We start from the raw sequence: 27,841 nt of genomic DNA, 5'->3' as shown, positions 1-27,841 counted from the left end.
ATAGATAAGCTTAGGAAAAGATGCCAACATCGGGTCACTAGAGAACCGGGAATGCAAACAGCTGCACAGCTAGGACATCGGCAACATCGGAACCGTGCCACCACCAGTACTGGCAAGGACAGGAGCAGCAGGAACTCTCTCGCTCGTGGCCGGTGGGGACGCAAATGGTGAGGCCACTCTGGGGCACAGTGTGGGGGTTTCACAGAAACCGAACATACTCTTACCATACATTCCAGCAACTGTGCGCCATGGTCTTTACTCAAATGAGCTGAAAAACTTAGGTCCACACAGAAACCGACACATGAAGGTTTACAGTAGTTTTATTCCCAATCGCTAAAACTTGGAAGCAACCAAAATGGCCTTCAATAGGTGAACAAATAAACTAATGGGCACATCCAAGTAAATGGAATGTCATTCTGTGATAAAAAGAAACAAACTCTCTGGCTACAGGAAGACATTACAGAATCTAAAATGCATATTACTAAGTGAAAGAAGCTTGTCTTAAAAGGCATATGATTCCAACTCTGACATTCTGGAAAAGGCAGACTATAGAGACAGTAAAAGGATGAGGGGGCAGGGCCTGGGGGAGGGGGGAAGTGAACAGGCAGAGCACTGGGGACTTCAGGGCAGGAAACTATTCTGTGTGACACTGTGATGGTGGCTACAGGACATTATTCTTTTGTCAAAACCCTCTGAACGTACAACAAAGAATAAACCTTAAAGTAAACTATAAACTTTAGCAATAATAATGTATCAATATGGACTCAATTATAACAAATAGAGCACATCAAAGCAAGATATTAATAAAAGGGGAAACTGGAGGGATAGGAAGGAGGAAGTATGAGAACTCTCCTTGCTATTTAATTTTTCTGTAAACCTAAAACAGCTCAAAAAAAAATCAAGTCTGTAAATCAAAAAAAATAATTTGGGGGATTCATAAAATCAGACATAGTCATCTGGAAAATTCACCAAATGGAAGGAACACTCCTTCTGCAATGGTGCCACACAAATAACACAAGTGTATTTATTAAACCAGTTAGAACGAGTTGAAAAGCCACTCATCTTACCTGCATCGACCTTGAAATCAGTGCATGGCAAACACAAAATGTCGGGTTCATAGGATGTGATTCTGTAAGAACTAACACTCTGGGACGTCACTCCTCACTAGTGAGGGGTTTGTCACTCTCACTGATGACAAGTGGACCAGTGACTGCAGATCAAATATGAACGACAAAGAAAACACTGACTAGCAACACTCTAGAAATTTATTACCAAATTACAACCTACGCACAAACACATCTAAGCTCATGAAACTAGCAAAGTAGCAGCACAAAATGTAGGGAAAATCACATTTAATGAATACAATTTAGAAACATCTTCTCCTTTAAATGAAGTTCAAAATACTGGGAGACAAACACTGAAACAAAAATCTCAACAACACACTTACAAACCATCGTAACCGGGAGTGAAGTGATCTTGCTGGATACTGTCCACACCACGTGCACCTACGGCGACTGCTGCCGTCCGCTGTGGGGACCGCGTGTCACGCCCATTTGTGTGCAGGAGGTACTCAGGCTCTCAGAGAGTAGACACAGAAACAGTCGGGGTCCCAGATGGCCAACGCTGTCACACTAGCTTGTACTGATGAAGCTACGGGAGAACAGGAGGGCGTGTGCTGTGTTTGAAACTGCTCCTGGAGATGAAACTCATCCGAACAGTGAGCAGGTCCTTCACAAAGGAGGGAAGAACGATGCGGACATTTCCCACAAGGCTGATTTGGAATACGTGGCTTTGCCAGAAGAAGAAAGACAAATATTTTAAGTAAAACTTCCAGGGTTAAAAAAAGTTAATGAAGAGAAGGCGAGAAGAGAAGGAAACACTTAAACACGTGCAGAGATGATGAACTGAATTTAAATACGGTTTCAATTCCTTCCCTCCTAAAACTAAGCCTGGTTAACCGAGGTAGACTCTGAAAATAACGTGCAAAGATTCAGTCAGGTTTTCCAAAGGGCAACATTTAGTAATTTCAGAGGTTGTAAAACAAAAGTGCATTTTATAGTTTTGAACATAAAATCAAATGAGAGCCCGTTTATAGGAGGAAAACCTCTGTTTTCATTTCCTATCTGTTGTGCCAAATTTCCAAATGTACAAAAACCAATACACTGCTGGTGACAAAGCAGTGTCCAGGTTATTTACACACACAATATAAAATAAGGTCAATGGAGAAATGAGAAAGGTAAAAGAGAAAGAATAAATTTCATGACATTGCTTTAATTTTTTTCTGTTTTTATTAATGAGTCACCTGGAAATTTAGAAATATTTAAGCTAAAGAGTTGTCTGAAGCCTAAACTCTTAATAAAAATTCAAATAATTATTGTTAATTTGTAAATGTTTAAAAACATATTATCTTAAGGATTTTATTTTTGAAATACTCATAGTTTCCACATTAAGAAACATTAAAAGCAAATGTCCTAAAAATTAAATAAATACGTATGAAAAACCTAATGAAAAGTATAAATAAGTAAACACAGTCATTATAACAGAATTTTTAGCTTTTTCTGCGAAAATAATTAGTGAAGATGACAATAAAACATTTTGGGTTTAAATATTTATATCCCCTAACATTCCCTCCAACTGTTAATTCCTACTTTCTGTTGTGACAGATTCTTAGATCCACATAAATATTATGTGCATCACAAAGTAAGTGGTATGTAAAAAATATTACACAATCAAAACAGTTAAGGAACAAAAGATACCAAAAACATTGCAAGAATAATTACTATAGTTTCCTCATACAAGTTAGGTGGCCGTTTCTTGGAAAAGGCCAGCCGATATCCTTAATGTGTTAAGCCTATCATCCAGGATATGTCCTAAGGTGATCTACCATCAATAAGATCAAAGGCAGAGTGGGGGTCTATTACTGCACAAAAAAGACTCAATCATCAAGACAATACTGCGGGGGCCAGAGCCCACACAAACCTGCTGTCACACAAGGTACCTCAGGCCACATGGGGAAAGTGAGACACAGCCACGTCAGCTGGGTAGTTTTATGACTCACATCACGGATTCAACAGTGAAAATAGAAACTTCCTATGAAGGACTTCAACTCCTCAAACTGCTTAAAACCTAAAGACTATGAGTAATTTCATGTTCAGTAGAGTCAGGCTACATGTAGCAAAGTGAAAGAGTGACAATTATATTATAAATTTAGGCTATACACCCACGTTTTCCCTGATGTAGCCATATGTTTGTTCATAGTAGATTCACCAGATCAATAGCCTGATCACTTTTTGAGTAATTAGTGATCTCAGCCTATTTTCTGACAGTCAAATATTACATCATAAAAACTGCAGTCTCAGGAGCTCCGATGATGCCCCTAAGTATACAGCTGAACCCCACGTATCTTCTCCGAGGCTGTCCTGGTGTTCTGGAGGCCGAGGTCCGAGCCCAAGTGCATGTGGTCTGTCTGGAACGCCTACGCTGCTACTGACCACAAGACAAAGCCTGTGATGCCACCGCCTACTGTCTATTTGGGTTTCTAGAAGGTTCCAACCTACACTGAAGAGCCACTTGTCTGGTACATTTCATCAATATTAATGCCTTTAAAAAATGAAATAATTATGAGAGCAAAATGTTCACAAAAAACATGTAACATTTCACATGTCTACCATAATTACATGTGTACATGTTTATAATAAAAATGTAGCTCGGGAAATGACAAAAATGATTCATGAAAATAGCCAGATTTATACTAGTTATATTGTTCTAACAGATAGATATCAGTTCTAATTTTAAAACAGATTTAAAGAGAGTAAACCTCTTACGCAGATTACCGTGTCTCTCCATTTATAACCTGAACTCGTTTCATTAGTTGAAGCCAGAAGCTATAGTATGATTGTAGAAAGTGCTGGGTCTGAACCGCATACCTGTCCAACTCTGTAAGCCACAGAGCTCCATCCCCCCACCCCACCCCGAGGTCTTGTACACAGTGGGCACCGAAGCAAGTCTGCTGAATGCAGGAACTATCTGATTAGTTACCTGCAGGACAGAACTGTACAAACGTAGTCCTAACATCATGTGTGCAGAACCCAAAATACTTGTGCTTTTTTTTAGATCAATCAGAGGAACCAGATTTTTCTAATTTGATAATGCAACACAGAAAAAATAAAATTGAACAGCAAAACCTAACAATGCTCTCATGCTGGGTAAGGCAATACTGTCTTACAAAAAGAGAGCATATACATGTGTACTGCAAAGGTTGGATGGACACCTGAGGCGTCTCCTCAGGAAGCTTTAAGGGGCTAAAGAGCATTCACCATCCACTGACAGAGCAAAATGAGAAACAAGGGAAATAAAAACAGCACGCCTGGCTCACTTATCTTGCTAAAGATTAGCTTCCAGAAAGCTTGAGTCCCCAAATACTGCTTAACTGATGACTTTTTAAAATCACAATTACCATATCATTATCCAGGAAGAATTTTTAAAAAACGAAACGCATGCCAAAACGAGTAACACAAAACCTCGCAAAACGGTCTACCCGATCAGCTAAAGTACACAAACAAGTTCTAGCAACCAAAACTCTAATGTTTTAACGACTGCCCCAAGGACTTCAGGAAACAAAAGTCACGAATGGCAATATTTTGGAAGACTATCTTAATAGGATTATTTTTTATTTAAAATGAATAACAGGAAACTTCTGTCATTCAATTTTTAAGGTAAATTAATTCAATAAAAATAAAACCATGATGTCTTATGATTTTAACTCTTCTAATCTAGGCCTCAGAGGAAAGAGCATTCGATGAATACTGGAGGTTAGAGTCAGGCTTAAGCTATCTGAAAATTACATAGTTTTTAGTAGGGAAAAAAATCTCTTAAGCAAGATACTATGAGGCTTTTTTCCCAAAGTGTCTACAGGGTTACATTATTTTTCGTTTTAAACCAGTAGATGCTCTCCGAAGTTGAGAATTCGGGATATCATCAAACACAAATTTTAAAAAGCTTGACCATTAAAGCACAGGTTGCCCAACCAAACTAGAATCAACGCAATCTAAACAACTAGCACAGGATACTGTCCTTATGGTTAGCTACGTGCCATCTACTTTTTCTGGCCTCTTTCTATCGTCTGATTCCTGCTGAACCGAAATGAGCATGGCAGACTTCTACCCTAATCTTACCACGTGCACAAGTTCTCAACCCAGACAAAGAATAATTTTCAAATTTTCAAATGAACGTCGTTCATTATGGATACTGTTATTTTGTTAAACAAACTGTCTGAAAAACTATCAAATTTGTTTTGTTTGTTTTGTGTTAGCCACAAGAGAGTGGACTTGTTTAGAAAACGCAAGTATTTGGAATATGAAAGTCAAATACAGCAAAAATCAAACAACGTTGGAGCTGAAAAAAATAAAGGGTTTATGCGTTTGACCATATTGAAAAAGTGAAAACGAACTTAAAAAAAGTCTAAAATGAAGAAGTGCAACTCATGCAATTGTAACATTCTCCTACCCTTCCAATACGAAGTATGAGCAGTATGGGTAAAAAGTACGAAAGACCAGAAAAACAACCTGGCAAAATGATTCAAAAACCACAAGGCTATTCCCTCACAGGGCTCAGTACGTGATGAAACAGTTAACAGAAGAAATGGTGGTGGGAGAGGGCAAAAATTTGAACTACAGGGTAGGCTCTCACAGGAATAGCTGAATTCTAGAGGTTTAACTCACATATTCATTACTTACCCCAAAATTATCATTCTTAACAACAAATAATGAATTTGACACAAACTCAGTTCTGATGTTGAGTTATTGTAAACAGGTCCCTCACGTTCAAAGCAATGAATAGGACAAAACCCACAAATACAAGTGCGAAATGGAGGTCCTTCTAAGTCTTTCGTAAACAAGTTTCCACAAAGCGCACTGATGCCTTTCTTCCACCACCCCAGCACCTGGTTTGGGGGTGCAATATTAATACATGAAAGTGTGCGGTACCAGCACACAGCCGGGGACGGGGACCATCAGGCCCTTTACGTCAGCTTCTCTTATTTTTCAACGACATTTATACTCTGTGGTCTTAGATGGTCTTCCTTTAAGTGAAACTCTCTCCCGTGAAAAGTTCCAAACCTGTTTTTGAAAAAGATTGTGGGGAATTTCTTCACATTTTATAAACAAAAATACCAGACATGGAAGAGCTGACAGAAATTCAAGCAGATCCAAACTCAACCATCCACTTTTCATACTTCTCCAAGTCCGCAGCAGAGACAGACTTAGCGATTTTCTTCAGCGCCAGCTCAAAGTCTCCCTTGGTGACTGGCATCTGAAGCTCCTCTTTGGAAAGTGCGCGGATCTCTTCTGGGCTCAGGCCGTTGATGCGCCGTCTCATGGCCATTAAGGACGCGTCCCTGCAAGTGCACCAAAGTCAGTAAGTAACCACTGCTGCAAACGCTGGAAACACCTGCAGCCGTAACCAAGCTAGGGGAAGATGGTGAAAAGGTTGCCTGACATGTTTTTATGATGCTGCATGCAATTTCCTAACTCAGAGACATCCTGGGGGTCAGGAAAGGTTAAAACAACATGTAAAGGATTTAAACATAAAATGCATTAGAAATGAATTCTAGAACTCCAGGCTGGGCTCAGGGATTTGAATTTTCTTTTCCCCACTTGCCCCTCAAAGGCAGCCTAGAAGCTTAGGAAATGGAAGTAAAATTTTGAAATACTGTACTTGGAAGTGAACATGTGGCTAAATGTTAAGATAATTCAAGTCTTACATAGGTTTGTCCACAACCTAAGGGGAAGAGCTAAAGCCAGGAAACTGTCTCTGGAACGTGAATCTAGCCACAGAGTAGACGTGGTATTCCCTACAGGGAGTATTTGTGGGCAACTACAGGGAGAAAATCTGACTTCTCCAGATCCAATTTTCAGCTCCTTTTTGATCACCTGAAAATAATTCTGAAGGTTTTAAAGAACTGGAAAATTAGGGCTCACAAAAAAGCCAACTAAAAGTTCAAGTTTTATATATTTTAGTATAGTTATAGTAGTAGAAACTACTGTGAGCATATTGTGTGCCACTAAGCTTAGATGCATACAGGAAAAATACTGGTAGAAAACATAAGAAACACATGTTGTGGTTTTAAAGAGGCCACTGGTGTCAATTTAAATATAAGTAGAAAAGAAATGAATGAAAAAAATCATCTTCATTGAGCAATGTCAATTGTCTAAAAATTAAAGGGAAACTGTAATATATGGATCTTTCGCAGCTTAAACGGACCAACCTTGTTCATCTCATGCTGACCAAAACTAAATGGGATGTTATGTTAATGCAGCCACGCTCTAATTTAGGGCTAAATTAACCTGAAGTTGTTACCAAATTAGGCACAACGATTTCTTAAAAGTCAAAGGATGAAAAGGTGACCATATTGTTAGGTAATTACTCATCAACAATGACCAGTGAAGTCATGTAGAATAAAACAAGACACATGGGAAATCATGTCAAAGAAATGGGTAGCTGTTTTCACGCCAAGCGCTAACGACTACACTGACTTTCAGACCAGTCCTCCCAACAAACCTGTAACTAATGTTTAGGGTCACAGACCATTAACAATACCTGCAAACGTTGGTTATATCAGCACCAGAATAGCCCTCAATCTTCTCTGCTATATCTTCCAGTTGAATATCAGGATCCAGCTCAACCTCACGAAGATTGATCTTCAGAAGCTCTGTTCTTCCTTTTGCTGTTAGAAGATTTTTTGCTATTGTTAGATGTTTTTCTTTATACATCATGTTAAGGAGAAATCACATATTTACATTCAGGGGAAGAAAGAGATGGATGCAATGAAGTCAGTAACTGCAAGCCCAATGGCACCACCAACTCATCACGTGACTCGTGGGGTCATTTAACTTCCCATGCGCCTTGGCTGCAATAACTAAAGAGCGAAACAAACTCAAGACTTCTCTGTAAAGATTGTTAGGATTCTTGCTATGAGAACAAAGGGTCTGAGATCCTTTATGAAAAATAACAACATCAGTATTCCCGCACTAGAAATGCTTGTAGTAAAAAACAAACAAAAGATATTCAGCCTAAGTTTTATAATACTAGACTGCATGGAGTGTAATTCCTATGAATTAATTTGCTCCCCTCTGTAGTATGATATCCGGAAAGAATTCCACAACTCTATCAGTTTTCTTTTTCTGGAAATCAGCACTTGGCACAAAATGCTTATTAGTGTATATTTTACTTGGAGAGCCAGCCCCCAGACATTTGCTATTCCAGTGTGATCGAAATGTGGATTGAGTCAGCACAAACAAACCACAGAATTTTTAAAATAACCAATCATGCTTGCTGCTTCACTATCAGTTTTAGTGGTAAATCTGCTTAATATAGTATACAAAGATAACACATCATTAGTTTGGATCTGGCTCTCCACTGTTTCCTGTGATATGAAATAAAATTTGGTTTTCCCCAACTTTTATTTTGAAAAAATTTTAATCTACAAGTGAAAAAAACATCAGTGAACACTTATGTGCCTTTCGTCTAGGTTAACCAATTGTCAGCATTTTGCCATTGTCACTCCCTTCTCCTCTCCTCTCCTCCTCTGCTTTTTTGAATTGAGAGTTAGCTGTAGGCATCACAACATTTCATCTGAAATGCTTCAGCATGTTATCTCCTAACAACAAAGGTATCCACAATTATCACACTTATCTGGAAATTTAACACTTGTATGTTAGGAGCATCTAATACACAATTCAGATTAAATGTCCCCATTTGTCCCAGGCCTTTATAACTCTTAAAAACCATCACATGCTGCATTTAGTTATCATATGTCCCTACTCTTCTATAATCTAAAACAGTCCCCCGATGTCTGGTTTTTGCTTGTTTTGTCATTTGTAACATTGACAATTCTCCCTCAAATGCTCTTCCAGAGTCAAGACGTTCCAATACAGACCCCAACAGGTCTGTTTGTAGAACCAGACAGGCAGATTCTAATATACCGGGAATGGAAAGAACCAAGGACGACCAATGACCAAGACACTGGGAGAAGAGCGGTGGGGTGGGCGGGACTACTCTGTCCGATTTCACGACTCGTTACAGAGCAGTGAGGCTCACGCCAGTGTGATACCCTTGCCGACAGACAAACGCATCAGTAACAGAGAAGAGGGCGTCTAGAAGCACATCAGAGCATGTACTCTGCACACCTGATTCATGACTCGGTGGCTCAGACATTGGGAAAGGAATGTCTTCTCAATAAATGATGCCAGAATGGACTATCCACAGGGAAAAATGCAGGTGGGTCCTACCTCACACCATACGTAAGTTGGTGCTACATATATAACCAATCTAAATGGTAGATGCAAAATTGTAAGCATTTTACAAGATAAAACAGGAAAATATCTTAACGACCACAGAGAAATATTTTTAAGATATATATTTTAAAAAGTGACTATAAAGGAAAACATTGATAAGCTAACCAGATTAAAATCTAGAATTCCTATTTATCCCAAGATACTATAAATACAGTGAAAATATACAAGCAACAGAGTTTGAGGAGATATTTACAACATATATAAGTAAAAAAAGACTTACACCCAGAATATTTCAAGAACTCCTCCAAATCAATACGGAAAAGCCAGACCACCTAATAGAAAAATGGGCAAAAGACTTGAACACATATATCATAAAATCCAAATGGCCAATAAATAAAGGAAAAGATGTTCAAATTCTTTAATATAAAGGAAATACAAATTAAACCACAATGAGATAACACTGCACACCAAGACACTGGTATACATTAAAAAGGCTGCCAACACCAGGTGTTGGAGAGACGTGGAACCACAGGACTTTAGGGTGGGGGATAGTTCAGCCCACACCACCACACAGTGCTGGCAGGAGTGGAAACTGGAATGACAAACTGGATTTATCTACATGTTCCACTACGTGACACATCATAGCAGGTCACTCCTAGGACGGAATGCTCTGTCCTGTCCTAGGGAAACTGAGGCACTCGTACCATTATACAGTGTGAGAATGTTCACAGCAGCACTGTTCAAAACAGCATAAAAGTGGAAACAATCAAAATGCTATTCAAGTAATATGATGGGTCGCTGTGGTGTAACCACACAATGAGGTGGTGTGGGATGAACTATCCCCCACCCTAAAGTCCTATGTTGAAGTCCTAACTCCAGTACCTCAGCATGTGACTTACGGAGACAGGGCCTTTACACAGCTAATGAAGGTAGAATGAGGTCACCAGGGTGGGCTCTAATCCAATAGGACTGGTGTCCTCATACGAGAAGATTAGGACAGACACATAGGGGGAGACCGCATGAAGACACTGGAAGAAAATGACCATCTACAAGCCAAGGGAAGAGGCCCAGACTGAAAACAACCCTGCCGACACCTTCATGTTGGACTTCCAGCCTCCAGGACTGTGAGAAACAAGTATCTGTTGTTTAAGCCCCCCAGTCTGTGGTACGTGGCTATGGCAGCCCTAGCACACGAATACAATAAAATGCCACATAGCAAAAAAATTACGTGCATCAAAATGTCACAACATGGACGAATCTTAAAAATATACTGAGCAGAAGCAGTAAGTACAAATAAACACAATTAGTGTGATTTCAGTTATGCAAAGTTCAATAGGAGGTAAAACTGTTTGGGAATACATTATTAGGTGATAAAATTATAAGGAGAACTATAAATCATTTCCATAAAAGGAGTAACAGTGATTACCAGCAGGGGGCAGGAAGGCAGCTGTGCTAGGACAGAAACATCCTGGGGAGCTTGTGAGGTCGGACAACAGTCCATTTCTCATCGTGGAAGGTGGTCACATAGTTGTTTGCTTTGCCAATTATTGGATAAATTGAGTATTTTAATCCATATTTCTGTATTTCAGTGATATTACACACACACACACATTTACACTCACACTAAGATAAAGCTGCCACTGTGGAAAGGGAAGCAAGCAGGCATTATCTGGGACTGCCCCCCAAAAAGAGCGGTGTGACTAGAAAACCTTTCCCTCCAGAACCCTTTAATCTTGGGAGCGCCCTATCCTGGGCCAGCCCTTACGAAAAGGCCAAACTTTCAGCTCACAGGGGTAGCGCCCAAAGATTCCTCCACTCAGGTGGTCAGCAAGAGGGGTGTGGGAAAAAAGAGGGGGAGGAGGCGCCCAGGTCCACTGCTACAGAAGGTGGCCGTGCCCCTGATGCCCCAGGAAGAGCCCCAAGTATCACATAAGAGCCCCACGTGCCCCCACACCCAGCAGGTGGGCATTACCGAAGGAGGACCGCGTGGCTCGTTTGGTCCCAGTGTTAGACTACCGCAGGATTTGTAAAGCAAATGCATAACGGCGGCCAGCTCTGAGGACTTAAACACCAAGTTTAAGATGCTGCGTTTTCCCTTGGAAAGGAGGTTCCACACGGCCAACCTAAATAAACTTGGTGGCACAGCCTGTTCCTAAGTGACAGCCTGGCAGTACTGAAGCTTACCATCCTCCTTTGCCCCAGTAACCATGATTTGGGGGACATTAACTTCTAACACTGGTTTACCAGTGATTTGTTAGAAAACTCTAAGTAGATTATCAACTCTATAAAAATGAATTAATAATAAGTAATAACTTTATGAAAGGATTTATGAGGGGTTAATGTGTTAATAACAGTATGAAGTACTGCCAATACTTTACAACCAAGTCACACACATTCTGAATACAAATATTGTTAAAAGGATCGAAACTTCTCGTGAATACAGTTCTCCTGGAGTGCACAAGGCATCCAGCTCAGTGGGTCATGATGGGCACTCACATCGCTGTCCTGTTGCCCTGGGCAGGACACTTAACCTCTTAGCCTCAGTTTCCTCATAAGTAAAATGAAGATAAGTACATAAGACGGTTGTGAGGATTAACTGAGGTCATACGCGATCTCAGTCACATTCCCAAGCTCATCCTAGAAAAGGCCTACAGATCTCACTGCTGAATATCACTACGGTCATCTTCCAAGTCCTCCCCTTGGGAAGCTATGCACCAACGCCAGCGCCTAGTCCACCCTTCAAAGCAATTTTGAAACTCTTTTCCTGGAATAGCCATCAGAGCTGTCGTCATATTACCCTTGATGTCCTGAATGTCATCAAAATGTCTTCCTTTCAATATTTCCTTTATTTTCGGGTAAAGAAAGAAGTCATTGGGGACCAGACCAGGTGAGTAGGGAGGGTGTTCCAATACAGTTATTTGTTTACTGGCTAAAAACTCCCTCACAGACAGTGCCGTGTGAGCTGGTGCATTGTCGTGATGCAAGAGTCATAAATTGTTGGTGAAAAGTTCAGGTCGTCTAACTTTTTCATGCAGCCTTTTCAGCACTTCCAAATAGTAAACTTGGCTAACTGTTTGTCCAGTGGGTACAAATTCATCATGAATAATCCCTCTGATATCAAAAAAGGTAAGCAACATCTTGACTTTGATTGACAGAGCTTTTTTGGTCGTGGAAAATTGGCTGACTTCCATTGTGCACTTTACGCTTTGTTTCAGGGTCATATTGGTACACCCATGTTTCATCACCAGTGGTAACACGGCCCAAAACATCATCTTGTTTCTCCAAAAGGTCTTGACAAACTTCGACTCTCCTTTGCTTTTGTTCATCGATGAGCTCCTTCAGGACCATTTCTGCACACACCTTTCTCAGGCCAAGATTTTCAGTTAAGATTTTCCTAACTTTCTCTATCGACGTTTACTTGCTCTGCTCTGCTTCTCAGAGTCAGCCAATGATTTTGATGCACAATTCAACTAATTTTTGCAATGTTTTCGTCAGTTCTGCTTGTTACTGACTACTCTGACCTCTCTTCATCAGTGACACGTTCTCTCCCCTCAGAGAAATGTTTAATCCATTCGTACACTTCCGTTTTCTTCATGGCATTATCCCCATAAAGTTGGACTAACATGTCCCTGATTTCACTTCCACTCTTCCCAAGTTTAACAAGAAACTGAATGTTTGTTCGTTGCTCTAATTCAGGCTCACACATTCTCGTGACAACACTCAAAAACACTCAACAACACTCAACAACAATAATGAACGCCACTCAGCAAGACACCGCCACATGTAGACACGAACACAGCTGTGAGACACTGATATACAAGGTTATGAAACCTTCCCGAGCTGTTTGTACAGGGCTGCCAATGTCAGTGCACAGTGGCAAGTTCACGAACTTAATTGTCATACCTCGTACATGTAAAGTCTGGGCCAGTCAGCACTCAGCAAATGTTTGTCAGTCAGTCAACAAACAGGATTAGAGGGACACATGGGAATCCCAGATCCCTTCTAGGAAGGAACATCAGGGAGCCGGAAAACAGATGAAACACCCAGGGAGGTGGAATCCACCCAGCGAGACAGGCCAGGGCAAAGACGTCACAGAATCAAATGCTTTAATGTTGACTTTGGAAAATCAATAAAATGTCAATGGAAGGGAAGACAAGGAGCAATCTGGGAAATGGAAGCATCACACACAATTACATGGAAGTAGGAGGAAGCATGTGTATAGCAGAGTGAAAAAAAGGTAAGCAGAAAAGCATAGCGGCGTACTGCAGACAGCATAGGACACCAACAGGAGAGAAGGTGTGAACTTGTAATAAGAAAACAAAGTGCCCTGACCCCGGTGTGACAGGAAATGAGTCACTCCCAGTCTAGGAGACGCTCAGAGGCCTCGATGGTCCAGGGGTTGGTCTAAAAGCAAACCAGAATTAGGCGAAAGGGCCAGAGGAAGGAGCTCATCAGCTGACCAGGGGGCTGCAGCCAGGTGGGTGCACACAGTAGGAAGACATTTAGTGAAAGCCCGGCTCCTGTCCTGCCACCTGATTCTTGCCTTTTGTTGACTGGCAGATTGTATTCGTCGTGATGGCTGTATGGCTCTTTTCTACCCCACACCTGCTGCTACAATGCAGCCTTGACCCCTCCCACCCTAAGGTGTCCGATTCCCCTCCTCCAGAAAGCAGCTGGGCTTGTAATTGCTTCCACCTAGAGCACAGCAGAAATGACACGATATGACCTCCAAGGCGAGGTCACAAAAAGCAACGTACCCTACATGTTCAGTGGAACAATACACGTGGAGCCCCGAGCTCCCATGTCTGAAACCTGCCATGGAATGGCCACAGCTTTCATGGACGTGCCCCAGGCCACCAACATCAGTCACGTGAGTGATGACACTCCATGTGGCCCCAGGCTGCAGTGGTGGAGTCACCCTCAGCCCCTGAATCTTCCCATCGTGACCCAGACCTCAGGAAGCAGACATAAACCACCCCTACAGGGGTGCCCACTCGAGTCCCTGACCCACAGGGTCCATGAGCAAAACCAGACGGCTTGGAGTTATGTGTTAAACAGCAAGAGTAAGTGACACACTAATGTTTCTTGCCATCAGTTCTAACTGCCTGTCAATCTCAAAGAAATCTGCATATTTACGTAGGTTATATAACTTACAATATGCCTTTTTGGGATGGCTTTCCTTGTTTTATCTATTCTCATTCTTATACTTCATGCTTTTTCCAACTATAAATTTATTTTCATGGTTGCTTTTGTTCATAAAATGTCCCTCAATTTTTTAAATATAATCTACTTTTCCTTCCATTAATTTTACCCTAGATTTCCAAATCATTCTCTCAGGTCTCTTGCCTTTCCAAATTTTGTGAGTCTGTCTCTTCTAGACCCTTCTATCCTACCAGATGCTCTAGTCGCAACGGCTATCTGTTTATTCATTTTCAAGCAACTATGCCTTTGTTTCTGTCTTTCTCAATGGAAATTCAATGACAATGCAACTTGCTCCATGAAATCTCCCCTAAGCACCTGAGTCAGAATTTATTATTCCTCATTCCCCACACCAAAAGTGCTATGGAGAAAATTCTAGAATCACATGTTACACTGTTTTCACTGCATCTAGGGTAAGTGTATGCCCACCTTCCAAACACATTGTACATTATTTGTGTAATCCCACAGTACCTAATAAATGTCTTTCAGAGAGCAAAAAGCTAAATAAACACCTGCTGTGTTCATTAATACAGATGGAAGAAAAAGTCAGAAAGTGGAGTTGGAGCCCCTCAGGAGAAAGCAGTTTTTCAAGTCCTCCAGCCCGAGGTGTATACGCCCAGAAGTGATTATCTGTAACGGACATAACCTCCTCACTTAAGGGAAAACAGGTTTAGAGGAAGGCCCTTTAGTCAGCCAAATCTATTTTCTTCTCCAGTATTTCAAAGGAAGCTAAATCTCTACCTTTGCCCCATAAAGTATATCTTTCCCCCAATACCTAAGCTTTCCTCAGCAGTTCATAAAACTGCTATCATCCAATTACATGTTTTCTCCCTATTATAATGAATTAAAGACCAAAGTACAACAGTTTAAATGATGTCAGTTTAAGTAGTGAAACTTCTATTTTCCCCCATCAGTATTAATTTTTTATTTATAATCATTGTATGTGTATGGTTGAAAAGTTTAAAATTCATTTTTTAAACCTATGTCTAGATATCATATACATATTTTGTTTAGAAATTAAGGAAGAAGAGAAAAAAGGGGAAAAAAGAAAAAGGGAAGAAACTTATTAAATCAGAAGTATTAACAAACCACTCAAATTTCAAACCTTCATGTGACTAATCTAAGAGTGATAGGCACTAGGAGCTACTTCTGGGAGGTGTGTCATTCCAGGACAGCTGACAGGTTCTAAATCAAATCATGTCCATTATTGCTTTCAATACACTTATTACTTCATAAGCTCAAGCAGTGAATTAAGCACTATTTTATGAAAATTTTTCTTTTTAAGTAATGAGATTATTAGAATTAATAGAATACATAGTAGCAGCCAGGAAAGACAGTACAAGAATGGAATCTGTGAGCTAGAACTCTACCAGTTAATTATATTATACAGCCTTGAGAGCTAGTCACAAAGTGAGTAAGGACTATTGTTACAAAAATTAAGTTTCAAAAATCACAGGTGAGGTTTCCAGTCTTGGCCATCACAAAACAAACAAACAAACAAACAAAACAACCAAAAAAAACCCTGGTACCAGACTTGTCCTTCTATGGTAAACAACTATAAACAAAATACAAGAGGCAACTGTTTTCATGCATTAGCCAACAAACAGCAAAGAATTGTAAACTGTTTTTTTCTTAAATTCTGCCAATAATTTGAGTGTCTGCCAGAACAAAATTCAACACCCCTTAAAGGAAAACAACATAATCTAGACTCCTACAATTTAAAGGATATAATAAAAATTACTGGACGTGTAAAAAAAAAAAACCACAGAAAAATATGACCCATAATCAAGAAAATTTAAAACTAGCCAACAAAAGAAACAGATGTTCCAGATGTTAGAGTTAGCTGACAAAAACTATATAGTATATTAATTACCTATTTCTGAATAGAAAATTATACTAAAATTTAGTGGTTTAAAACAATTTATTATCCTTACAGTTTCTGTGCATCAGGAATTTGGGAACAGCTTAGCTAGAAATAGAAAGTTCTAGCATGAGGTATTTGACGGTTAATTTCATGTGTCAACTTGGCGAAGCCACAGAACCCAGATAGTTGGTCAAACACTACTCTAGATGTTTCTGTGAGGGTGTTTTTGGATAAGATTAATATTTAAATCAGTGGATTCTGAGTAACGCAGATAATTCTCCATTGTGCGGGTGGGCCTCGTCCAATCAGCTGAAGGCCTGAACAAACAAAAGACAGGCCTCCTCCGAGAAGAGGGACTCCTCCAGCAAGAGGGACTCCTCCAGCAGAAGGCCTCTGGACAGGAAATGCGGCATCAGCTCTTCCCTGGGTCTCCGCACTCAGGCCCATCCTGCACATCTTAGACCTGCCAGTCTGTAATCACATGAGCCAATCACTAACACACATCATGTGGGGCAGCTGGCCCACGTGACAGGCAAGCCGGTGCTAGCTGCTGGTGAGAGCCTCCGTTCCTTCCCAGGAGGGCTCGGCTTCCCAGCAGCAGATGACCCGGGAGACGGCGAGCCAAGAAGAAACCACCCTTTTTGTGATCTAGCCTCAGCACTTCTGCCACGTTCTATCCCTTAAAACCACCCACAGAAAGAAGAGACTAGTACACTCGAAATATTAGGGAGAAGTAATTAAAATAAGAGAAAAAATTCAATAAAGTAGGAAACAGAAAATTAATAGAGCAAAAAAACTGGTTCTTTCAAAAGAATAATGATAAATCTCTAATAAGAATGATTAAGAACAATAGAGATAAAACACAAATTACCAATTTCAGAAATGAAAATTGAGCCATCACTATAGATCCTAGAGACAATAAAAGGAAAACAAGGTGTGTGGATTTGTATTATGTCAACTTCAGCAAAGCTGGAATTTCGTTTCCCAGAATTCTCTTTACTGCACAGCTCTGGGTTAGTGTGGACCACGAGTCATTAAGGGTAAGATCTGAAAGGCAGAAATGAATCAACTCAGAAAGATGGTTCAGGGTATGCGGTGCCTTTGCAGCTCATACATATTGTCACTTATCTGCTGGCTTTCACTGTTAGTGTGAGAAGTACCTGGACCTCCAATTGTTTCCGGCTCCTGTCAGATTTCCTCCTTCAGCTTTGTTGACTCCTGAGACTGTTCCAAACAGTGCCAGATTCTTCTACAAAGCACCTCAGTTATCAAAGTCGGAAGTCTTAGAGGCAGTAAGAGCCAGACATGGATTCCCGTCCATCTTCAAGGGTTCCAGCTCATCCCCACACACTAGTTTGCCCTTGTATCCATCACTTCGTCTTCTCTTCCTGACTGCCTTCCCTACTGACTTCACACAACATCTTCACATAAGCTATTAAGTCAGTTTTCACATTCGTATTAGGTCAAATCCCAATAAATTTGATAAATTAGAGGAAATGAACAAATTCTTTGAAAGATACAAGCTACCAAAGCTTACTCAAGAAAAAATAGATAACCTGACTATATAGCTCGGTATCAATTTTTTTAAAATCAATGGAAAGAATAGAGAATTCAGAAATAGACCCACACATACATAGCAAAATAATTTTCAGTACAAATACCAAAGTAATTCAGTGGAAAAAGAAAATTCTTAACAAGTGGTGCTAGAACAACTCGGTATGTATAGGGAAAAAAATGCAACTCAATCCCTAACTAACACATACACAAAATGAATTCAAGATGGATCACAGATCTAACTATAGTTTCTAAAAGAAAATACAGGAGATAAACTTTGCCCTGTTGGGATAAGCAAAGACGTCTTAAGACACACAAAGCACTACCCATAACAGAAATATCTGACAAGAGGACTTCATCAAAATCAAAACTTCTGCTTATCAAAAGACAACATAAAGAAAACGGCAACGGAAACCACAAACTGGAAGAAAATATTCACAATGTATGTATTTGGTAAAGAATTACATAGCATTAATAAAACAAATAAACCAATTAAAACTGAGCAAAAGACTTAAAAAGATACTGCACAAAAAATATACCAAAGACCACAGGCACATGAAAAAACGTGCACATCATTAGTCACCAGAGAAATGCAAATTAAAACCACAATAAGAACATTTCACACTTACTAGAACAGCTAAAATTAAATATTGACAATACCAAATGTTGATAAGGATACGGAAGTACTGGGATTCTCATTCACTGATGGTGAAAGTATAAAATGGTACAACCACTTGGGAAAACAGTTTGGGTATTATAAACATACCTACCCTATAACCCACCTATTATTTTCTTATCTATATTACCCAAAAGAACTGAAAATATTCATACCTAAGATTTGTACAAGAATATTTATAGCTTCATTCATAATAGCCAAAACTTAGAAGTAACTCAAATGTCCATCAGAATGAGAATAAACAAACTGTAATATAATCACATCACAAATAAACTACTGATACATATAGTCACATGGATGAATCTCGAAAACATAACGCTCAGTGAAAGTAGTCAGACAAACAAATACATATGTCATGATTCCATTTATGTGAAGTCTAATAATAGATAAAACAAATCTATGGTAATAAAAATCAGGAAAGTAAAGGAGGTTTGAATTAACCGGTAAGAGGTACACAGAAACTTTCTGGGGTGACAGAGATGTCCTACACCTCTAGTAGGGTATTGATGAAACAGGAATACTCATCTGTCAAAACTCATCAGATTATACACTTAAGATTTGTACATTTTATTATGTAAATTTTATCTCAATATAAAAAGAAAAAATTCACTTATGAAAATTTCCATATTCATCAATAGGATGAAATTTACTTTTCAAAGCAGCAAATTTTTTAAAAGATCTCAAGAGAACTTTATTTTTAATCACTTGAGGTGTAATGAAGACTCTCCAAGTTCATAAGTAAAAACGTAGATGTCCTACCAGATTTAGAAACAAGAATATGGCCCCGAATGTAAGAACTGCTCTGGAACGTAAGGAACCCCAACAGAGTGCTGTGGCCTCTATTCCATCTACAAGTAGGTTTTGTGATGCTAGAAACTTCTTTAAGCAGAATGCCAATGGAATAAAGACTTAGAGAAATTTTTTAAAAAGGTAACAGGAAGCAAAAGAAAGATCAAAATATAGTAAAAGGAACGCATCGTACCTGTTGGGAGAGGTATATAGATCCGTTTTTCTAGTCTCCTTCGCAAGGCTTCATCAATGTCCCATGGGAAATTAGTAGCAGCCAATACCATAACCATTTTGGAAGGATCGTCATTCTCTAAAGCTCCTCCAACTCCTACACGGTAAGGGGGAAAAAGAGAGTTTTTCTTACAGAGCTTGACTCTATCATTCAACTAACATTTCTAAGATCGGTCACAGGCTTGGTGGCACGCTCAGTGATGTGAATAATACAGTCCTTCTGACCTCTGTATGGTGGCAGAACCACACACATCAACAGCTAAGCATAAACAAGGAGGTAGAAGAAGTCACATAATCTATTGCAGGATTCCAATCCATAAGAAAAACAGTATTTTTCTGTAAAAAATAAATGTGTATTTCCTTTGAAAAGACATGCGAGATGATACTGTTTTATTCCTCTCTAATTTTTCTAAATCGTGAAGTTCACCTCCGACCGCCCAATTTTTAATTTTAGTCTAATTTATTTGATTTCTTAAGAAGAGAGAACAGAAGAGGGTTCACATTCACTTACTATACTAGCATGCAATCATAATTTTGAAAGGCAGTTATACTGTAGTAGCTTTGTCCTTCAAACTTCTACGTGACTCATAAAAAAAAAACAAGAAATTTAATAATGAACCTAATAATCAGTCACTACTAAAAATACCATTTCTTTTTATACCAAACCAAATATATGTACATAGAGTCTACTTTTTCAGAACTAAAATTTTATTTTTAAACTTTTATTTATTTAAGTGTGTTTTTCCAGGACCCAGAAGCTCCAAGCGAAGTAGTTGTTTCAATCTAGTTGTGGAGGGCGCAGCTCACAGTGGTCCATGTGGGGATTGAACTGGCAACCTTGTTGTTAAGAGCACCGCACTCCAAACGAGTTAACCGGCCACCCCCTCAGAACTAAAATTTTAGAATAAAAAACCTTCAGGTTATACAATGGAAACTCTGGAGAATATGCAGTGAAAAAAATATCAAAAACTCACAAACTTCATCAGAGTTTCTAGCCTGGTATGACAAAGTAGTAAATTTAAATGCAACCCAATTCATTATGGTATTTTCTTAATAAATTACTGTGTTTCCCTGAAAATAAGACCTAGCCGGACCATCAGCTCTAATGCATCTTTTGGAGCAAAAATTAATATAAGACCCGGTATTATATATTATATTATATTACATTATATTATTATTACATTTATTATGTTATATTATATTATACCCGGTCATATTATATTATATTATAGAAGACCCAGTATTATATATTTATTATATTATATTAATTATATTATATTAATTATATTATATTATATTATATTATATTATATTATATTATATTATACCGGGTCTTATATTAAAATAAGACTGGGTCTTATATTAATTTTTGCTCCAAAAGATGCATGAGAGCTGATGGTCTGGCTAGGTCTTATTTTCGGGGAAACACGGTATTACTAAACTACTATTTGAATCATTATCACAAAGGATCAAGCTGTCCAACTAATAATCACCAACAGTCACAAGTACCCCTAAATGAAATTCAGCTGACTAAATTCGTATTCAGTGATATTTTTAAAACATGTAATGTGTTCTCTATATCCATCCCCCCAAATATAACATAGTCACTCCTTTCTCTCATACTTCAGCAGAAGTTAAAAATGGCAACTTTGAGGGAAGGGACTGTAGTCCATTCTTCTATGTATCTTACAGTACCTGGCACTGAATAAACAAACCCCCATTGTAAGTATTCAGTAAGTACCCATGGTTGATAGATAGCCGTAGCTGTTTTAAAACGGCACACTCTGGATATCTAACACGTTATGTTTTCTCATAGTTTGCTTAAATGGCCTCGTGTTTACAACGACCAGGGTAACATGTATCCAAGAAGCAGCTCTAGGCCCATCACTCTGTTCCTTCAATGGCTCCCCGATGCCTTTTCTTCTTTGTCTGAATAACTTCTACTAAGGCTTCAAAGCCCAAGTCGCCTATTCCATTCCAGGACTCCCTCAGTCTAGGTTGTCCCTCTCCTGAGGTGTTTTCACTACACCCAGAGTTTAGTTCTATCACAGAAATGATAACGTGTTACTATTGTCTGTAAAGTTGCCTGCTTCCCACCTAGATCAGTGGTTCTCAAACTTTCTGGTCTCAGGATCCCTATATATGCTTAAAAATTATTATGCTCCAAAGAGCTTCATGTGTGTGGAGTACATCTTCAATATTTATCATCAAAAATTAAAACTGACAATTTTAAAAAACGTTAATTCATTTTAATGTGACAATAATAAGCCCATTATTTGTTATAATAAATAACATGTTTTTATGAAAAATACTATGATCTTCCAAACCCCACCCAAAAAATAAAAATCAGAAGAGTGGCATTCGTTTTACATTTTTGCAAATCTCTTTAATGTCTGACTCAATGGAGAATAGCTGGATTCTCATACTTGCTTCTGCTTTCCATCTAGTATGTGCCACATGCCTTGTAGCCTCTGAAACACTCTTGTAAGAGAATGAGAGTGAAAAAGGTAACTAATGTCTTGATATTATTATGAAAATAGTTTAGCTCTTGCAGATCTTTCAAAAGAGCTTTAAAGACCCCCGGGACCTTGGACCACGTCCCTAGAAACTTTGCTCTAAATGGTAAATTCCTTGAAGGCCATGGCGCTCCTTTTCTTTGTAATTGGAGAACCTTAAATGGTGCATGACTCCTAACAGGTATACAAGAAAGGCTTTTTGAGTGCATGAACAAATGAACAAATAAGTAGGTAAATAAATGATTACAAGTAAATTCAGGCTACCTTCTAGTCCATTCACTGAGAATGTCCAAAGTATGAATCCACACAAAACTCAAAAAGGAAATAGAACGTTTTGAGGCAGTAATTAAATATCAATTACCATCCATCTGAATGAGGAGCTCAGACTTGACTCTGCGACTTGCCTCGTGCTCATCAGAGGTTCCCCTTCGACTGCAGATAGAATCGATCTCATCAATGAAGATCGTGGTGGGGGCATAAAATCTAGCCTTTGTGAAAATATTTTAAAGGAGTTATTCCATGATGTCATAAAATAATCTGAATTTTTAAAATATCATTTCTTCCTTCTAAAATCATGGTAAAGAAGAGCAGAAGTTTCTTCTTGCTTTTTAACGCCACCATCTGGTACTGACAGAGATTAAATCAATCATTCATATCAAAAGAGGAAATTCCTAAAAATAAAAGGTAAGTCGGCAAACTTGGGTGACATACGTGAGGGTTCACAGTACTACTCGTTCCACTTCCCTGCTTGAAAATTTCCTTAATACAAAGCTTTTTCAATAAAGATAAATCATTCTTAAGTAACTATTGCAAATCCTTTATGAAAAGGAACAAACCTTAATGGTCAATTTTTAACTGTTTTTTAAAATATATATTAAAATAGATTTCTGCTCCACCGGCTCATTAGAGATCCAGAAATACCAGTCACACCACACACGCTTAGGTCTCTTCTACCCTCACTGGGCAGGATGCCAGGGGGCCTGCTCTTGCCTCTAAGACGAAGACACAGCGAAGCCACGCTGACAACTCCACAAAACCCACCTAGCAGTGGTCAGGACTATTGAAAACTACACCGAATGGATCCACAGGACAGGAGTATCATTCGCCGACACCAACGGTACTTTGTAACCTGAATAAATCATCACTCACCATTTCAAACAACAAACGGACTAACTTCTCAGATTCGCCTCTGTACTTAGACGTCAGTGTAGAAGAGGAAACGTTGAAGAATGTCGTGCCACACTCAGTGGCCACGGCTTTAGCTAGCATGGTCTTCCCGGTGCCTGGGGGTCCGACCATCAGCACACCCTGGAATTTCAAACATGTACTGAATCATTCGTCAGATTAAATGCTTTTTATCATTTCATCAACTATTAATGCCTAAGAAAAATTTCCCATCAAAAGATAAATTGTCACAGGAAAATGCGGGTGAATTTGGCATGAATTATCATTTTATAGGGAGAAAAAATGAAGAGTAATTTTACAAAATGTCACACATCAGGGGTACTCAGAGATGGGCTAAAAAAGGGCCTACACAGCAAGGAATCTTCTGATACATTTAGAAAGAACCTACGCAATTTTGCTAAAGCTGGCGGAAGATAAACATGTCCTTTGTGAGCACAACTTAAGAATGACTACTCTGTGTCAACAAAATGAAATTAAGACAACAAACCTGTCTTCTGCAACACACTTATAACACACAGCTTTTAATAAAAAATGAAGAGCCATCTGTTAGTTAATAAGGTAGCTGAAATCTAGTGGTGATTCAAACATAATCAAAATAGCTAGCATTTTATCAGCTAGACAGTTAACAGTTTACATAAAATAACGTTAAAAAGCTACTAAAGACAATATAGACTAATAACTAAATTTGGGTTGCTTCTCACCTTCAAACATAAACAGAAAAGTATTCCATAAAAATAGATCAATGAGGAGTAAAAATTATTTAAAAACACTAATCCTCTAGTCTTGAAGACTAATGGATTCTTAAATACGTCACTAGCCACTTTTAATGGGGGTTCGGGTACACAGTTAACACCATATTTTGCATAATAGTTAGTGATTTTAAGAGGAAGCCTGACCCATTTAATTTAGTTTAATAAGCAGGGGATTTAAACTTGGGAAACTATGTGCATGTCAAAGTTTCAAAAACTAAATTCAGAAACTGTCCAAACCCTTTTCTAGCTATAGAATGTTGACATCCAGAACGAACCACCAGGGATCACTAGGATTTGAAACACTAATTTTATATAAAAAAAACAACAAAACAACTTTTTGCTCTGCGAGGCACCTTTAACTGTGTGTGAGATTGGTAATTTGAAAACTGTAAAAACAACTGAAGGTGTAGGCTACAGCTACAGCAAAGTGCATACTTGTCTCTTTCATGTCCCCTCCCTTTCAGTGCCCTCTCCGTTCCTGTAATGTCATTAACGTGACCACCTCCAGTAAGAGCTCGTGTGCAACATGAGCATCTGTGCAGATAAAGCTCCGACATTCAGTGCAGTATGTGTAATCTCACCTCCTCATGACACACTCCTTCAATTCCCCCCTCTACTTCCTATACCTTCTCTAGTGCCTCTGTCCCATTGGTACATAAACATACTTGCACCTGTCCCATTTTTAAAAACATCCTTTGCATGACCCTACCAATCCTCTAGTTACTACCTACCTCTCCGGGATTCCCTTCTCAGAAGAGCCAACCTTCTTAAGGAAATGGTTTATGCTTATTATTGCCTCTCCAGGAGCTACAATCGGGCTTCTGCCTTCACTACTTCTCCAAAAATGTCTAACTTTCTAATCCAGTGGCCACGTTTTAATTCACATCTTCTTTCCTTTTCTCTGCAGATGCCTGGTGTTCATTCCCTTCTTCCTGAGACCCTTCCTCCTTGGTTGGCTCTGACACTGCTCTTTCCTTGTATTTCTCCATCGTGACTATCTTCAGTGTGTTCCGGTTTCCTCTCTCCTGCCCTTTCCATTCCCGAGGCAAGGCTAAGTTAAGTCTTTGGTTCTTTTCCATTTTCATCCAAATGCATATTATCAACCACCACTGATATCTCACAATTTTAACTCAAACTCCACCCTAAGCTCCAGACCTCTATTTCCAATTACCTGCTGAGCATTTACCTAAACATATTATGTTTCTATTGAAACCTGCTCCTTTTCTCAATTTCCAGTATCGGTTCATTGTACCCTATGTAAGAAATAATTTGGCTGGCCTTCCAACCCCCACCCCCTCTTTCTTGGAAGTAGACTCTAAATCCTTGGAATTTCCCAAGTGACAGGAGTGTCTTTGTTGCTGAGCCCAGAAATTTTATGCTAATGAGGTAACTTGTGGTGGGCCCCTACATCATATATGCTAATGAGATGATTCAGGATGGCTTGCTAGAAGAACCACCCATGTGATTAGAAGGTTGGGGATTTGAGCCAAGCGATACCAACTGGACCTGTGGGGGCAGGAAGGAGGACTGCAGATTGTGACGCAGGGGCAAAGATGCAGTCACCACTAATAAGAACTGGCCCCTGAAGCCTGGGTGAGCTTCCCAGGTGGCACTACTCTATGTATTGCCACAGCAGCTTCACTCTCAGCGCCCTCCCAGACCTCGCCCTATGCATTTCTTCCTTTGGCTAGTTCTGATTGCCTCCTTTTTTCTGTAATAAAACTGTAATTTTAAGCATAATACTTTGCTAAGTTCTGTGAGTCATTCTAGAGAATTACTAACCTGAGGGGGTAGTGAGAAGCCCAAATTTATACCAGCTGGTCAGAAGTGACGGTAACATGAGACCCCCATGTTTGCAGCCGGCATATGGAATGAGAGCAGTCTTGTGGAAAACTGCCCTTCACCTGGGAAGTTTGGACTGATTTGGGGTAGTTGGTGAGAAAAGTAACCGCATACTCCTTCATTCCAAGCCTGGAACCTGGGAGACACACTTTTTCCCTCTCCCTCATAATGGTGTCACTTATACCTCTCCGCCACCTCACAATCCACCCACTTGTCAGCAGCCAAGTAACAAATGCCTCCGCACAGGTCCTCATCATTTGGCTAGATTATCCAACAGCCTCCTGATCAGATTCCTCATCTATCTCCAGCTATGCCCACTGCCAATCCAGCCTCCATACTGCTGACAAGGTGATCTCTCCACATTTGCAAATCTCCCTCCTGCTAATACCTCACAGGGCTCGTCATGACAGGTAGGTTACACCTACCACTCCAGCTATTTTAAACTCCTTTAAATACCTATTTTAAGACCTTATTCTCTCTTTTAAATATTGTTTTAGAAGTTATAATAAAGGGGGGATGTATGATATAATGCATTCCCTAAATTAGGTAACAGTAACAGTCTATTAAGTCATGAGAGGCAATCGAAATGCCATGGGTGTCCCCAGCTATTTGTGCAAACAAACAGGAGGATGTCCTGGGGCAAACAGAGCTTCCCAGCTAACCCAGAAGGGCAGTCAGATCATGCTTTTTATCTCGGCCTCTGGTCAGAGGAAAGGAAGACTGCCTATGCTAAGACCATGGTAGGCCAGGCAGCAGCAGTTGGAAGGGTTTTTCAATACGCGACCATGAAAACACTGGACTCAGGAGGAGTTAGTCCTGGGCCGGCTCTAAAGGATAGGGCAGGCTAAAGAGAAACATCCATTCTGATTATGTCTGACAATTATGCCAAGTCGAGATGAAGTGATCAAACTAATTAGTGAGAAATGTGCCAATTTCTAGAAAGGAATTTATCTGGTCACTTATTCTATAAGACTGTATACTAGTACAATTTAATTTGCTTATTAACATCTTATTTACAGAAACAGACATCTGGAAAATTCTTAGAACTCCTCTGTAGCTCAGCGACCCTGAGGAAAGTGACTTGACGGAAGACCCCTTCCACACTTCAAGCCCATCCGGCCATGCACAGGCAGCACGCTCCACAGAAATTCAAATCCAGGCATCTGGGCGCAGCTGTTAGTGCTAATAAACACATCTTTCATTATGATGCAAGTGGCATTTTTCAATAAGCCTATATCAATAAGCCTCACCTTCCACGGCCTTCGAATCCCTTTGAAAAAGTCAGGCATCCACATTGGAAGAACCACAGCTTCCCTTAGCAACTTCTTAGCTTCTTCCAGGTCTGCGATGTCATCCCTTTGTAAGAACAGCAAAGTGTCATGTTTATTCAGGGGCACCTGTGATTGACAGGCAATACTAATTCCTGTCATGTTTCTTACTTAGGAAATTGTTCTTACATTAAGAACATTAATTCTTACCACATAAAATTTGGTCAGTGATCAGATAACACTACAGGTATTAATCAGGACATGCTATTCCATTAACAACATCAAATTAACATATAAAGTATTGTCATTATATCTAACAGAACAACTGTCCTGTCACCGCCACACACTCACATCATGGCTGCAGTCACGAACAGGAGGTTAACGGAGGACAAGAGAAGACACACCATGCCAATCTATAACTTGTTTCTCTACTACTTTAATTCCGGAACATAAAGGACACTAACCAATGGATGCTAGGATTCCTGGAGACGATGTCTCTCTCGAGGGCTTCCACCAAATCCTTGTCATAGCCAGCACCATCAAATTTTGGAATTTCACCATCACTTGCACCATCCTGCATATTTTTCCTTCCCTGGGGACAGACAAAAAAAGAACTGGTCGATAACAACAAAATTTTAATGAACATCAAGCTGTAAAGATATTCAATTCATC

At 39.5% G+C, this 27,841-nt stretch overlaps 1 protein-coding gene across 9 annotated transcripts in view; it reads right to left on the bottom strand.

Moving 5' to 3' along the window:
- Positions 1-1,247: 1,247 nt before the first annotated feature.
- KATNAL1 (katanin catalytic subunit A1 like 1) overlaps positions 1,248-27,841 on the bottom strand; it is an 80,521-nt gene continuing 53,927 nt past the window's right edge. For all 9 annotated transcript variants that reach the window (XM_081047094.1, XM_081047102.1, XM_081047099.1 and 6 more), the window contains 7 exons: positions 27,634-27,761; positions 27,152-27,257; positions 23,272-23,430; positions 22,484-22,610; positions 19,569-19,703; positions 7,597-7,723; positions 1,248-6,394 (listed from right to left, as the gene is read on the bottom strand). In XM_081047094.1, coding sequence (XP_080903220.1) covers positions 6,196-6,394; positions 7,597-7,723; positions 19,569-19,703; positions 22,484-22,610; positions 23,272-23,430; positions 27,152-27,257; positions 27,634-27,761 — 981 coding nt within the window. In that variant the 3' untranslated portion in view covers positions 1,248-6,195. The remainder of the gene's footprint in view (positions 6,395-7,596; positions 7,724-19,568; positions 19,704-22,483; positions 22,611-23,271; positions 23,431-27,151; positions 27,258-27,633; positions 27,762-27,841) is intronic.

Source organism: Rhinolophus hipposideros, assembly GCF_964194185.1.
Source record: "Rhinolophus hipposideros genome assembly, chromosome: 4".
In the NCBI taxonomy this organism is placed as follows: Eukaryota; Metazoa; Chordata; class Mammalia; order Chiroptera; family Rhinolophidae; genus Rhinolophus; species Rhinolophus hipposideros.
Note: the sequence above shows the minus strand (reverse complement) of the source record. Positions and strands in the feature narration are given on the sequence as shown.